At 34.3% G+C, this 14,119-nt stretch overlaps 1 protein-coding gene across 12 annotated transcripts in view; it reads right to left on the minus strand.

Moving 5' to 3' along the window:
• SUPT3H (SPT3 homolog, SAGA and STAGA complex component) overlaps positions 1-14,119 on the minus strand; it is a 597,091-nt gene that overhangs the window by 283,491 nt on the left and 299,481 nt on the right. For 11 of the 12 annotated variants that reach the window (XR_010112435.1, XR_008955665.2, XR_003028305.4 and 8 more), the window contains one exon: positions 2,489-2,573. The exons of the other annotated variant lie outside the window; for it this stretch is intronic. Coding sequence is in view for 7 of the 11 variants with exons in the window: in XM_063605298.1 (XP_063461368.1) it covers positions 2,489-2,573 (85 nt within the window). In the remaining 4 variants the exon portion in view is untranslated. The remainder of the gene's footprint in view (positions 1-2,488; positions 2,574-14,119) is intronic. 12 annotated transcript variants of the gene reach the window in all.

The following is a 14,119-nucleotide window of genomic DNA, read 5'->3' on the forward strand; positions in this document are numbered from 1 at the left end:
AAAAGTATGTATCCATAATTCAAAAGGGGTTTATAACCCACTAAGATACATTTTCAAACAGATACTGCAATAGAAAATACTATGGGCTACACTGAAAAAAACACTAGCACTGACTAAATAGCATATTAGAGATGGCAGAAAAAATAGTAAACTTAAAGGTAAAGCCATAGGAATTACAAAAGTCAAATGAAACAAAACAACAGAAGAAAAAGGGGCAGAAAAAGTTTGGAGAAACACTAAAGGCCCTGAAAGTCTTGTGAAACAATGTCAAATGGTAAAACTTATGGCTGAAAACTTCCACGAATTGATACCTAGTGTTCAACAAGAAAATAACGATTTCAAAAATCACTCCTAGAGATAGCAAACTACCCAAAGCCAAAGATAAGGAAAAATCTTGAGAGCAGCCAGAAAAAAACTACATGTTACATACAGGGGAACAAACGAATAACAGTTAACTTGTAACAGAAACTAATGTAGATCAGAAAATATTAGAATGACATATTCAAAGAGCTGAAAGGAAAAGATTATCAACATAGAATTCCATGTAGGGAAGAACATACTTAAAGAATAAAGATAAAGATATGTTCAGATGAAAGAAATGTAAGAGACTTCATCATTAGCACAGCTGTACTACAAAAAAAGTTACAAGGCTTCTTCAGGATGAAGGAAAAGACTGAAATGGCAACTAAAATCTGTGAGAAGGAATAATGAGCATGGGAAATGGTAGATATGTGGGTAAATACAAAATAGGCCATATGCTTCCTTTTTTATCTACATTCCTTAAAAGCATTTGACTTTAAAGGAAAAGTTATAATGTTGTCATATAAAAATAGTAACATACATAGATTTAACATGAATAACAATACCACCAAAGAGTAAATATCTGGTGTCCTTATAAGACAGGAGGGCATGTAAAGAAGGGGAGAAGGCTATAGAAAGACAGAGAAAAAGAACAGTCAACCTAATATTCTACATTCAGTACTTTAAAACTGCTGTGCCATTTCATTCTAGCCTGCCTGTTTTCTGATAAGAATTCCACTATCTTTCAAATCATCCTTCCCCTATGATAATAAACCTGTCAGGCTTTAAGATTTGTATTATGTTATTATTGTTCAGCAGTTTGAACATAGATTTCTTTTAATTTCTTCTAAACGGAGTTGGCTCATCTTGAATCTGTAGATTTATGTATTTCATTAAACTTTTGAATGTTTTCAGCTGTTACATAATTATAGAAGAAATCCATTAACAATAGCAACAAAGAAGATGAAATAGTTAAAAAAACAAATTAACAAGAAATGTATGAAGCTAAAAGAAGAAAAATGTTAAAACACAACTGAAAAACACAAAAGTAGTCTCAAACAAATGTAGATATCCCCATTCATAGAATGATTCAAGATTTTAAAGATGCAGCTCTCCTTAACTTATAAAATCATGTAATCTCAATAAACATACCAATGAAAATTTTTATTAGCTAGATAAGTTGCTACTAATATTCATGAGGAGCAATAAATATACATGAATAGCTGGGAACATACTGAAAAAAAAAGAAAAACTACAAGGAAGTTTAGCCCTAATAATCATTAAAATATACTATAAAACCTGTAATAAATGCCATACTAGGATATACATATACTAAACCCTTAGTATAGCATATACAATGAGAAACAGATACCTATATATATAAATTTAGTATATTATAAAGAAGGCATTTCAAATCACTAAGGAAAAGATAAATTTTAAAATACATGGTGATGGTAAAACTGAGTTCCCATTTGAAAAAGGATAAAATTACATCCATATCTCACAAAATAACAGGAATAAACAACAACTATAGGAATGAGCTAAATGTAAAAATAAAATCATACAAGGATTAGAAGGCTACATGAGTGAATTCCTCTTTAAACATGGTACAGGCATACCTCAGTGATACTGTAAGTTCAGTTACAGACCACTGCAATAAAGTGAGTCAGACAAATTTTTTTTTAATTTTTTAACTTAATTTTTGTGGGTACAGAGTAGGTGTACAGTCAAATTATGAGGTTACTCAATGCATATAAAAGCTATGTTTACACTATACTATAGTCTATTGATTGTCAAATGGCATGTCTAAAAAATAATGTACATACCTTAATTTAAAAATACTTTATTGTTACAAAATGCTAACAACCATCTCAGCCTTCAGTGAGTCATAATCTTTCTGCTGTGATGATGATGGCTGCTGACTGCCCAGGGGAACAAGGGTTTGTTTTAGATTATGCAAATTTTCGATATCATGATTGTGTTATAAGTTAATATTGTAATATTCCATTGTCGAGGCTCAGCAAATTATGCATTAAACTAGTAAATTTTGTTATATATAAAGTATACTTCAATAATGCTAACAAAAAAGAATTCCAGCTGTAAATAAAATGTTTTTAAAGTGTTGGGTTACCATCCTAATAAAAGAATGCAGAGAAGAGAAACCAAATCAAATTATATATGCTCTTACCAGATTAATTAACTGAGTGTGTACCACATCTTCTACCAAAACTGCTGTTTCATGAAGAGGCCTTCTAGCATCACCTAAAGAATACCTGCAAAATAATTTAAAACACACCAATATTAAGGACTATAAAACTAAGAAAGGCAAAAAGTGAAACATTTATTACATGAATCAGTTTAGTAAGGAGAATATAAATTGTTTGCCCAAATGTCTGAATGGGTGTGCAATTTTCTTGGCCAGGTGTGGTGGCTCACGCCTTTAATCTCAGCACTTTGGGAGGCCGGAGCAGGAGGATCACTTGAGCCCAAGAGTTCGTGACCAGCCTGCATAACATGGTGAAACTCCGCCTCTACAATAAATACAAAAATTAGCCAGAAGCAGTGGCATGTGCCTATAGTACCAGCTACTTGGGAGGCTGAGGTGGGGGGATGGCTTGAGCCCAGGAGGCAGAAGTTGCAGTGAGCCAAGATCATGCCACCATACTCCATCATGGGCAATGGAGTCAGATCCTGTTTAAAAAAAAGACAAAAGAAAATAAAAGAAAGTCTTTCCCACACAAGTTGCAACTTCAAAAGAAAAGTGCAGTGTTATCTATGCTATTTCTGGATTCGTACAGTTTTTATTTTTTTTATTTTTTTTGAGACAGAGTCTCACCCTGTTGCCCAGGCTGTAGTGCAGTGGCACAATCTCGGCTCACTGCAACCTCCGCCTCCCGGGTTCAAGCAATTCTCCTACCACGGCCTCTAGAGTAGCTGGGACTACAGGCGAGGTGCGTGCCACCACACCTGGCTAATTTTTTATTTTTAGTAGATACAGGGTTTCACCATGTCAGCCAGGCTGGTCTCGAACTCCTGACCTCAGGTGATCCACCCACCGTGGCCTCCCAAAGTCCTGGGATTACAGGCATGAGTCACCGCGCCCGTCTTGTACAGTATTTTTTAAAGGGAATTTATTGTTTCAAAATGCAAAATACTAACAACTACTTCACAACACTGGCAACCAGCAAATCATGTAACCACATCCCAATTACCAATACAAGAGCTAGTAAGAGCCACATAGAAAGGTATAAAAGTGTATGATGTAATCAGCTTTGAAAGTTGGTAAGAAAAATTTATGTAAATACCATTGAATATGACTTGGAATTATATAGAAGCAGATTTTCAAGAATGGATTAAAAAGGCTGGCCTTAGAATTCCTCTTCTTAAAACTTAAAAGTAGACTGGATGTGCAAAGAATACCTTCTTGGTAAAGAACACTTGAAAATGCACAATAATATATTTAAAGTATGCTTTAACCAGCATTAGGGAAGACAAAACCAAAGTCAGACAAGATGAAAAAAAGAGTTCTATAATAGAGTACTGAACCTTCAAAATTTATTCTGAAGGCATCTACCTAATCACAGTAACCTACAGTCTATACTGAACTAGTAGAGAATTCAAGGTATAGAAAAGAATGTGGGGACCACAAGAAAGGTAGGAAATCAGTTTGAGAATCCAATATAACATTGAGAAACCTAACATAAAGTGATGGTGACACCCTCAATGTGTGAACTAGGAAAATACCCATTCCAGAGAATGCACTTTGCCTACCTCACCCGAAACTTTGAGTAGGAGAGGAAAAAAATCTTACCTGAGAATTGTTAACTATAAATTCACTTCCATGGTGCTAGAGTATCTGCTGCCCATATAGCCTTAAAAAAAGGCCAAGCATTAATTTAAAGTGATTTATATTGATAGTGCCCACAGGTACCTTGTAGAAACAAATGCAACTCACTTGTTGAAGAACATATTTCGAACAAATAACTGAAAGAATTCCCATGGATGACATATCAAGGACCATGAATTCAAAATCAAAATTCACTACATGTACCAGGAATCAAGTCATCAAGAATGAGAGTGAGCAGGACCAACAAACTGCAGAAACAGACCTACAGCCTATACATACCTGAATAAATAAGTATCTATTAACTATAGTAATTTATGTTTTTTTAAAAGAGAAATGAGAAGCATATGTAGGACAACAAAAATCTTAACAAATGCTTAGTCATTTTTGAAAAAGTACTAAACAGAAATAGAAATGAAAAATATAATAGCATTTAAAAAGTTAATGGAGAAAAGTTATCAATCTGATAAAGACCATATATGAAAAACTCACAGCTACCATCCAACTTAATGGTGAAACACTAAAAACTTTTCCCCTAAGATAAGCATTAACACAATGTCCAATTTTGTCACTTCTATTCAACACAATACTGTAAATTCCAGCCAAAGCAATTAGGTAAGAAAAAGAAATAGGCCAGGCACAGTGGCTCATACCCATAATCCTAGCACTACTTTGGGAGGCCGAGGCTGGTGGATTGCATGAGCTCAGGAGTTTGAGACCAGCCTGGGCAACACAGTGAAACCCTGTTTCTACTAAAATACAAAAGAAATTAGCCAGGCATGGCGGCATGCACCTGTAGTCAAGGACTATAATTGTCATGATTAGTTCCTCCTTGTTTTGATATGTGTGTGTATGTGTGCATGCATGTGCATGTATCTTATATGTATGTGTGTATCTCCTTTATAAAATCCTATTGCTTGTATTTTTTCTAGAGAACTTTGACTAACATAGCCAGGAAAGGAATAGCTCAATATTGAATAAATATATTAATATAACTACATTAATTTAGAAAATGAAAAAAGAAAACCTACGTAATCATTTCAACAGATGTAAGAAAACCACTCATCAAAATCCAGCAACCACTCATGACATAAACCTTTAGTAAGCTAGCACCACAAGGAACTTTCTCTAATTTGATAAAGTGAATCTGCTAAGACCCTACAGGAAACCACATACACAGAAGCATTTAAACCCTTTAAGAACCAGATCAATATAAGGATATCTATTATCACCACTTTCAGTCAATATAATATTTAAGATTATAGTCAGAACAATAAAACAAGAAAAGACTAAAACTATAAAAGTATTGGAAAAGAGAAAACTACACCGTCCTTATATGCAGATAATATGAGTATCTACATAGAAAACCAAAAATCAAGAAACAAATTATTTGAATTAATAAGTTAGCAAGTTTCTGGCTATAAGATCAATCTACAAAAAATCATCATTAACATAAAGGTAGAAGATGCAATTAAAAGTAAATATAAATTGGTTCTAAACATTATATGAGATGGTAAAGAGACAGGAATAGTCAAAACACTTTTGAAGTATAAGATGGGAGAGTATTTTCTACAGGACTTAATATAAAGCTACAATCATTAAGATAGTATGTTATTTGGTGCAAACAACCAATAGAACAAAAAGAGAATAAAAAGTCCACAATAAAAAGCAAACTCCACAAAGGCAAAAATCTTTTGTTGTATTCACTGATATATGCATTATTTAATTCGCTGGAATACTTGAATAAGGTTTTCCTTCCATTATTCTAAGTTACTTCGAATGTCACTGTTAAAAAAAGTGCAAAGTTATCAAAGCTAAATAATTGGCTTAACCATAAAACTACAAATTCAATTGACATCTATAGTAAAAAAATTAAAAATACTTCTTGTATCAATAAAAGACACAAATTGCCTAAGCTTTTATGAGAAAGTTAGATCTTTGTACTAAAAACAGTTTTCATGAGCATACACATGTAAAGTAAGTACCTAAATAAGTTACAATGACTGGTATCAGGTGTATCATTTGATGAGTATATTATTTTAATTTTCAGGGTTATTGGTACTTCAGTTTTTCTCCAACAGCTTTTATAAATAACTTCTGCCATTTTTCCCCTCATACACAGAAAACTAGATATTGTTCTAGTTGTTTTTGGAAAACAGAAATGAAAACTGCTGTACCTGGCCACAGTCACTTCCTTTTTTGCTCTGCAATGTATGTGCTACTTGTAAGCCACTTAAAGACAGACAAGTAATTGATACTTATACAACTATTTTGATTTTTTTCCCCTTTGAAGACCTATCTCCCAGTGCTCTGATGTCTTGACTGACTTATCCTGGGTCTTGTCCTAATCAATAGATTCTGATACCCTATTCATTTACATACTGTCTTGATGCCTGTGACAATACCAGTACTGCCTGACTAGCATCCACTAAAGGTCTTTCAGGAAACCTTCTGAAAAGGCTGCCCCTCTCCTGGTGTCCTGCAGCAGTCTCATTGCTATAACACACAACCCTCCATTTTCGGAAGGACTGTGACTCTGACAGCCATGATTATAACTAAGGCCAGAGCAACTTAATAATGATTGGGGCGGAGCAACTTACACCCTATCTTCTCATGCAAACAGTATTGGCTTTATTCAATCCTGGGATGAAATGTCTCACTTCAACCTAGGGCAACTGACTCTGCAATCCGCTTGACAGGTGCACAGTGAAAGTATGAAACAAACAAGGGCATTTATGAGATGAAGTTAAACTTTTTATTCTGTATACTTATACTGGGATCCAGGAGGATGAATGCTGAACAAAACCATTGGATACTGTTTTAAAAAGACAGCAGAATTTATGACTAACACTTTTAACATTTTTGTGCTATGTATATGCCCAATACTATCTAAAATTAGGGGAGATCCTTCAAATAGACATCTATTAAAATATACAATAAACGTCTAGTCATTTTGCTCTCAAAAAACAACAGAACCCCTTTTCAGTGGTTTCTAACATCAGCTTTTTTTAAAAAAAAAAAAAGGAGAAAGATTTCTTAAAAATGAAGGAGCTTTACTATGTTATGTTGAACCCACATGTGACATCTTTGGTTAGTAATCTATGCCAAGATGCTACCCAAATATATCAATACTCTTTTAATCTCTCTATAAATTCTAAAGCATCATTTCATTTGCTAAAATCTTTTGCTAACCTCTGGACCCTATGTAAATGCATGTATTTGATGATGTATCAATTGACCTATTCTCCTCACATCTACATATCCCCAGCTGTGAAAGGCAGTCAACTCCAAACTCTTTTAATGGCATAAACTGTAAGGGGAAAATAAATACTTTTTGAGAAAGTGTATGTAATGTGTTTACATATGTGTGTGTGTATTTCTTTTCAAGTTATACAAATTAATATAATAACAAAACAGCATAAAATAAACACAAAAGAGAAATATCAAAGGAGGTAAAAAATAAACGATACTTTTTTTTTTTTTTTTTTGAGACAGAGTCTCACTCTGTCACCCAGGTTGGAGTGCAGTGGCGTGACCTTCGCTCACTGCAACCTCCGCCTCCCGGCTTCAAGCAACTGTCCTGCCTCAGCCTCCTGAGTAGCTGGGATTACAGGCGCTGGCCACCATGCCCAGCTAGTTTTTGTATTTTTAGTAGAGACAGGGTTTCACCATGTTGGCCAGGCTGGTCTCGAACTCCTGACCTCGTGATCTGCCCACCTCAGCCTCCCAAAGTGCTATGATTATAGGCTTGATCCACTGCCCCCAGCCAAAATGGTATTTTTAAAAATATATTTTATTTATTGGTGTTAGAAAATCTTTTTGCATTCACTAACATATATACATTATTGTTATCAGCATGACCAATCACCCTAGTTTGCCTGGGATTGAGGGGTTTTCCAAAGTGTTCCCTACCAAGTAAATCAGCCTAATTAGTACTAGAAGGTCATGGCATACATTCCCCCCTCCCTCCCCACCGCAAAAAAAAACAAGCAAGAAAACAGTTTCATTTGTTAAGGGAATGAATTAACAATAAATAAAACTTGTATATTTGCTTTCAAACAATTACCCTTATTATTTCAGTTCTAAAGTCTCAAAACAGAAACGAATAGCATATGGGAAATTTATTCCTTCATCTGAAGATAATGCTTTTCTATTCTCTGATGTTGAGGATGAAGTTCATGAGAGTCAGTGGATGAGTAGGTGCCCAGCTGACATCTCACTGTAGTCACGGCCCCCCCACCCCCACTCAGGGAAAGAAATAGCACCAAACTAAATGACCAGCCAGAGATTTGAGCCCAGAAAAATGGATGAAGTTCACAGGGCTTGTATCCAACTAAAAAGATTACAATAATGCTGCTAGAAGTCATACTATATTCTGGCCGTCAGCTACAAAGTAGGAAAAGTCAGTAACCATGAAAATATCCTGGAAGTTAGATGATCTGGTTTTAGTTCCCACTATGCTATTAAGAAGTACTGCAATGAGCAGGTAACTTCTCCTGGCACCTCAGTTTCTCAGCAGTAAAAGGAGGGGACTAGATTACATAATTTTAAAGAAACCTTTTCAGAAACTTTATTTTGAATCAAATATATCTGATTCAACTATAATTCGTAAATCTTAAAGACTGTCTTCAAGAATGGGGCCACACTGTTATGAGAAAATCAAATCGCACAGAGTAAACTGTGGGAAAATCATGAAATTAAGAAAAAGAAAAACATGTTAAAAATGAGTAACAGAACGAAATAAATAAATAAAAATAATTAGAGGAAGGAAAAGAAAGCTATAGTTTATCCCTGGCCTTATATGTGGAAATAATTTCTAAGAAACATGTCACTGTTCCTTAAATTAAAAAAAAAAGGTGGGGGGTGTTGAACATATTATCACGGAATTTTACATTATTCTTTTTCAATTAAAAGAATTTAACAGGCCTAACTTTGAGTCTAAAATACTTGTTTTTAAATTTCCAAGCCCTGATTAAGAATAGAGGGGAAGGACTGATTAAGTTTCTAACAGAGGGGAAGGACTGATTAAGTTTCTAACAGAGGAGAAGGGCTGATTTAGAGGGGAAGTGCTGATTAAGTTTCTAACAGAGGGGAAGGGCTGATTAAGTTTTAATTAAAGAGATTCTGAAAAAGAAGCAAAGGGGATAAGTTTGGTGATGATCTGTGAGACAGCCTGCTGGGCCAGTCACCAAGCATACAAGGCCTACAAGCAGATCTACTCATAAAGCATCTAGAAACCAAACATAAAGAAAGGATAAAGAGATGTTTCTTTACTGCCATGTGTACATCTTCTTGGATGCTGAGTTGCTTTCAATACTTCCCACTGGCTACAGACTCTAATGTGGTTAAATCATTCTGGATACTCTGGTTAAGTAATCGCTGTGGTCTTGGGAGCTAGTCACTTTTTTTTTTTTTTTTTAATTAGTTCTGGTTTTTTTGGATGTTCTCCTACCCCAGGTAATTGACATTACTTTAGAATGGACACTGTGTGACTATTGCTTGGTTTAAGAAGGCTCTGGGTAACTTGCTGTCCCCAAAAGAGAGGTTTTTTTTTTTTCTCTTCAAAGCATTTTTTTGATTACACTTTTATAGACTAGGTATTACTATAATACCCAAGAATGTCTCCTAAATGGAATTAGAGTGAATAGCAGGCTACAGCCCTACCATACACTCTAGTCAGCTAAATTAGTACTAGATGATGTATGTGAACACAGACATCATACTGTTGTTTATGTCATTCTTACCCAATATCTGTTGACACTGATTTGTCCACTATCCAAAGTGGGGAATAAAAGTGCCGTGATCAGTCATTTAATGCAATTGGAAAGTTATAAACACTACAAATTAGCCTTGCTCTTCAAATTTTAACAGCTCTTTCACAAATCTATGATTTTACCCACCTGTTTTCAAAGGAAGAAATGAATTTTATTAACAATAGCTCTAAGAAACCCCAAGTGATAGGTAAATCAAAATATCAAATAAGGCTGGGCGTGGTGGCTCAATCCCAGCACTTTGGGAGGCCAAGGTGGGTAGATCACCTGAGGTCAGGAGTTCCAGACCAGCCTGGCCAACATGGTGAAACCCCATCTCTACTAAAAATACAAAATTAGCTAGGCATGGCGTGGTGGTGCATGCCTGTAACCCCAGCTACTTGGGAGGTTGAGGCAGGAGAGTCGCCTGAGCCTGGGAGGCAGAGGTTGCGGTGAGCCGAGATTGGGCCACTGCACTCCAGCCTGGGCGACAGAGCAAGACTCCATTAAAAAAAAAAAAAAAATCAAATAAACATTTAAGACAACAGATTTCCTAGCAGTGATGATTTTTTTCATTGCTTGCTTGATTTCTCAACAACCATTTCCCCATTCCCCTTCTGATAGTAAACATTCATATAATTTAATTGAACTTTGAGAAAACTTTTAGAATTTTACAAAACACCATGAAATAAATATAAATATGTGAAGATATATAAAAAGCAAAATTAAATTATTTATGATATAAAATAAATAATGCTGATGTAAAAAAATACAAATATACTAATATACATATATGTTTAAAATAAAAGATAAAACTATAAATTTTTGAAAAGGTAAACACATAATACCTATAGGTATTAATCACTCAATCAACAAATATTGACTGATTGCCTGGTATGTGCCAGGCACTGTTCTGGTTGCTTGGAACATATCAGTGAACAAAACAGACAAAAAATGAGTCAAGTTTACATTCCAATGAGGAAAGGACAATAAACAATATAACTAATGAATTACTAAATAAATAATTTGTATGTTAGAAAGATGAGAGAAAAAAACTTAGAACAGAATCATGAAATGTAAAGTATGCAATGGGCAGTGTGAAATATTAAAACATGTATTTATTAAGATCTGATGTGTGAAAGAAATAGCTTTAAATAGAAAAAATATATAAATCAGAAAATTTTTTTAAAAATCAAGATTTACATAAGAAAGCTCATCCATACATATTTAAGACAGCTCATAAAATAAAACTCATCTACAGTGCATGAAAATGTGCATCTGAGAAAGTTTACAAAACTAGCAGAATATCTTTATGAATTTCTTCTAACAATTTACAGGGCATTTTCCCTCATATATCCTACATTTCTAAGAAGCAAATATTCCCATCTTCAAACTCTTAATAGATAGCAGCATAAAGCAAATTATTATAAACCGTCCCTATTTGAGGAACAGGAAAGATCTATATAGCAATCATTGAATGTTAGGTCAAAAAATAATCTAAAAGATTATGTAGTCCTTTCATTCAGTTTTAAACAGATGAAAAATGAAAGTCCAAGAGGTTAAATAGCCATCTCAAGGTCATAAGTCCAGTTAGAAGTAAAACTAGGACTTTTACCTCATCCAGAACTCATTGTACAACAACACGCTAAATGAACGTCTATTAAGCCTCCAAAACATTTAATGGACTTTACTATCTTAGTTTGACTGAAATTTAGTCAAAAAACTAACTTCCTATAACATTGAAAACAGATACACTGTAATCACAATAACACCTCATAGTCATAGAGGACTTTTCTCACCTATCATTTAAAGCAAACTGTAAAGCATGAAAACAGGAAAGTTTCTCCCATGTTACATAAACATGGAATCAGAGAGAGTCAAAAAAGTTAAGAGATTTACCCGGGGAGTCAGCAACAGTAAGCATCAAGATTACTTGGTATGAGATAGTCACAGAGATAAGAGAATTTTATACCATCAGATCTTTAGAAAATTATCAATATAAAATGGATATAAATATGGCATACTGCAACAACATTTTTCAGATTGACAGTGTCCAGAAGAAAAAGTATTTTGTAGTTAAATGAGCTTGGAAAATGACATATTTTATTCTTCTCTAGATTTGCAATGCATGTTACCATACTAAACACTCTGAGAGGTTCTGAAGAAAAGAAACTCTTGATTTTAAACGTATTTACTGTGTATGCAATCCTTTTCTAAGCCCATGGAGTTACATAGCATTGAAAAAAAAATTAGGAAACACTGATTTAAACAAACAAACAAACAAAACAACTTCCAAAATAACTTAAGGACTTTAGTGAGAGGATTCCAAATAAAATGCAACCTAAGATTTTGGAACTTCAAAGCCAAGTTCTTCAGTTTCTAACAATGAGATGATGATGGTGGTGATAATGGCAAACATTGTGAGCTTTTTAAAAATGCATTTACATTCAACGAATATTTATTGAATACTGGGTCTACATCATGTCAGGCACTGAATATTATACTAGCTGAGAATTTTCAAAGTTCCCACAAACTTAAAGACATGACTGATTTTCTGTAGCCATGGTAATAAATAGCCACCAGAACCAGGAACAGACTCATTCCAGTAAACACACCCTTGAGTGCCAACCAATCAACAACATTCTCATCTCTCTTATTATAGATTATGTCAACTCCAGAACACGACCAATCCCTGAACTCAATGCTTCCTGAAAACCCGAAAGATCAGCAGCCTTCCTTGCTAACAAACTGTGCTTGACTGGCATGTATCTCTCCTTTATGATAAGAAGAAATAAATCAAGTTTTCTGTTTTTATTTCAGATACTGAATGACAGGCTCATTATTTTTCACAGCATTTAAGGAAGTTTGCCTTCACAAACTAGTCAGCCTAGCCTCCCTTCCTCTCCTTCTTCTCACATTTTATTTTGAAAGATTCCTAACCAACAGAAAAGCTGAAATAACAGTGGAATGAACATCTGTAAATCCTTCACCTAGAATCACCAATTGTTAACATTTTAGCACAACTGCGCACGTTTCTCTCTCTCTCTTAAAAATTATACACACATACACTTGTATCTTTATCTGTATTAATTTTTCTTTAAACAGTAAGCATGTATTAAGTGCCAGGTATACTTATATATGTCATTTAAACATCTTAAAGACCCTGCAACACACTATCACTATGCCTGTCCCTCTGCATCTTGGAGAGATATTTGTTCCAGTAAGTGAAATTCTGGGTTTTTAAAAATTAATTTCCATATGCTGGGATTAGCTTTGTCCCCTGGAACTGATGAAATGACAAATCCTTTTACATGGCAGGTCTTCAAAAGTATGAAGAAAGCTTACTTTAAAGGTCTGGTTTTGTTTTGTTTTTGCTAAACAGCATCTGTTTTAAACAGCTTTATTGAGATATCATTTACATACCATAAAATCCAGTTGTTTAAAAGTGTACAGTTCAATAACTTTTAGTAAATTTACAGGGTTTTACCATCATCACCACAATCTAGTTTCAGAACATTTCCATCATTCCAAAACAATGTCTCATGCCCATTTACAGTCAGTCCTATTTCCCATCCTCAGCCAAAGACAACCACTAATCTACTTGAAGAAACCATACATCCTCTCTAGGCTTCTTCAAGGTTAAAGACTTCCTATTTCTTATCATTTTGGTCTCAATGTAAATAGCATATCTTTGAAAAGACTTTCCAAAACTACTACCACTTTCAATTCTCAGTTGAATCAGAGTAGTTCGGCATTTATTTGATTTATATATTAAGGTCCTACCCAAGTTTTCATTTAAAAAAAAGTTATAAAACTTTTAGTAAACAAACCAAAGGAATGCAAACCTCTAAGTGTTGAACAAGTCATAGGCCAATTATAAAGCCCTGTAGCAAAGAGATATCCTTGAAACAACAGATCCAATAATCAAAACTTTGTGGGCTGGGAAGAGTTGATACAGGTTTCAAGCTGTCTTTGTCTGAAATATAACTCTCCATCTCATCCAGCAGAACATCAGGAGAGATGACATCAAACATCTCATTTAAATTTTTACTCTACAACTGTGACATTACCTTAATGAAAGTAAAATTATTTTATACTGATATCAATTGTGAGCTCATGCAAGTTCCTAATAATTATAGATTCCAAAATTTTTCTTGAGATTGATGTCAAGTTCATCAGGGTACAATGACTAGAATCTCCTTCACCCAACATTTTAAAAAATGAA

This window comes from Pan paniscus, chromosome 5, assembly GCF_029289425.2.
Source record: "Pan paniscus chromosome 5, NHGRI_mPanPan1-v2.0_pri, whole genome shotgun sequence".
NCBI classification, from domain to species: Eukaryota; Metazoa; Chordata; class Mammalia; order Primates; family Hominidae; genus Pan; species Pan paniscus.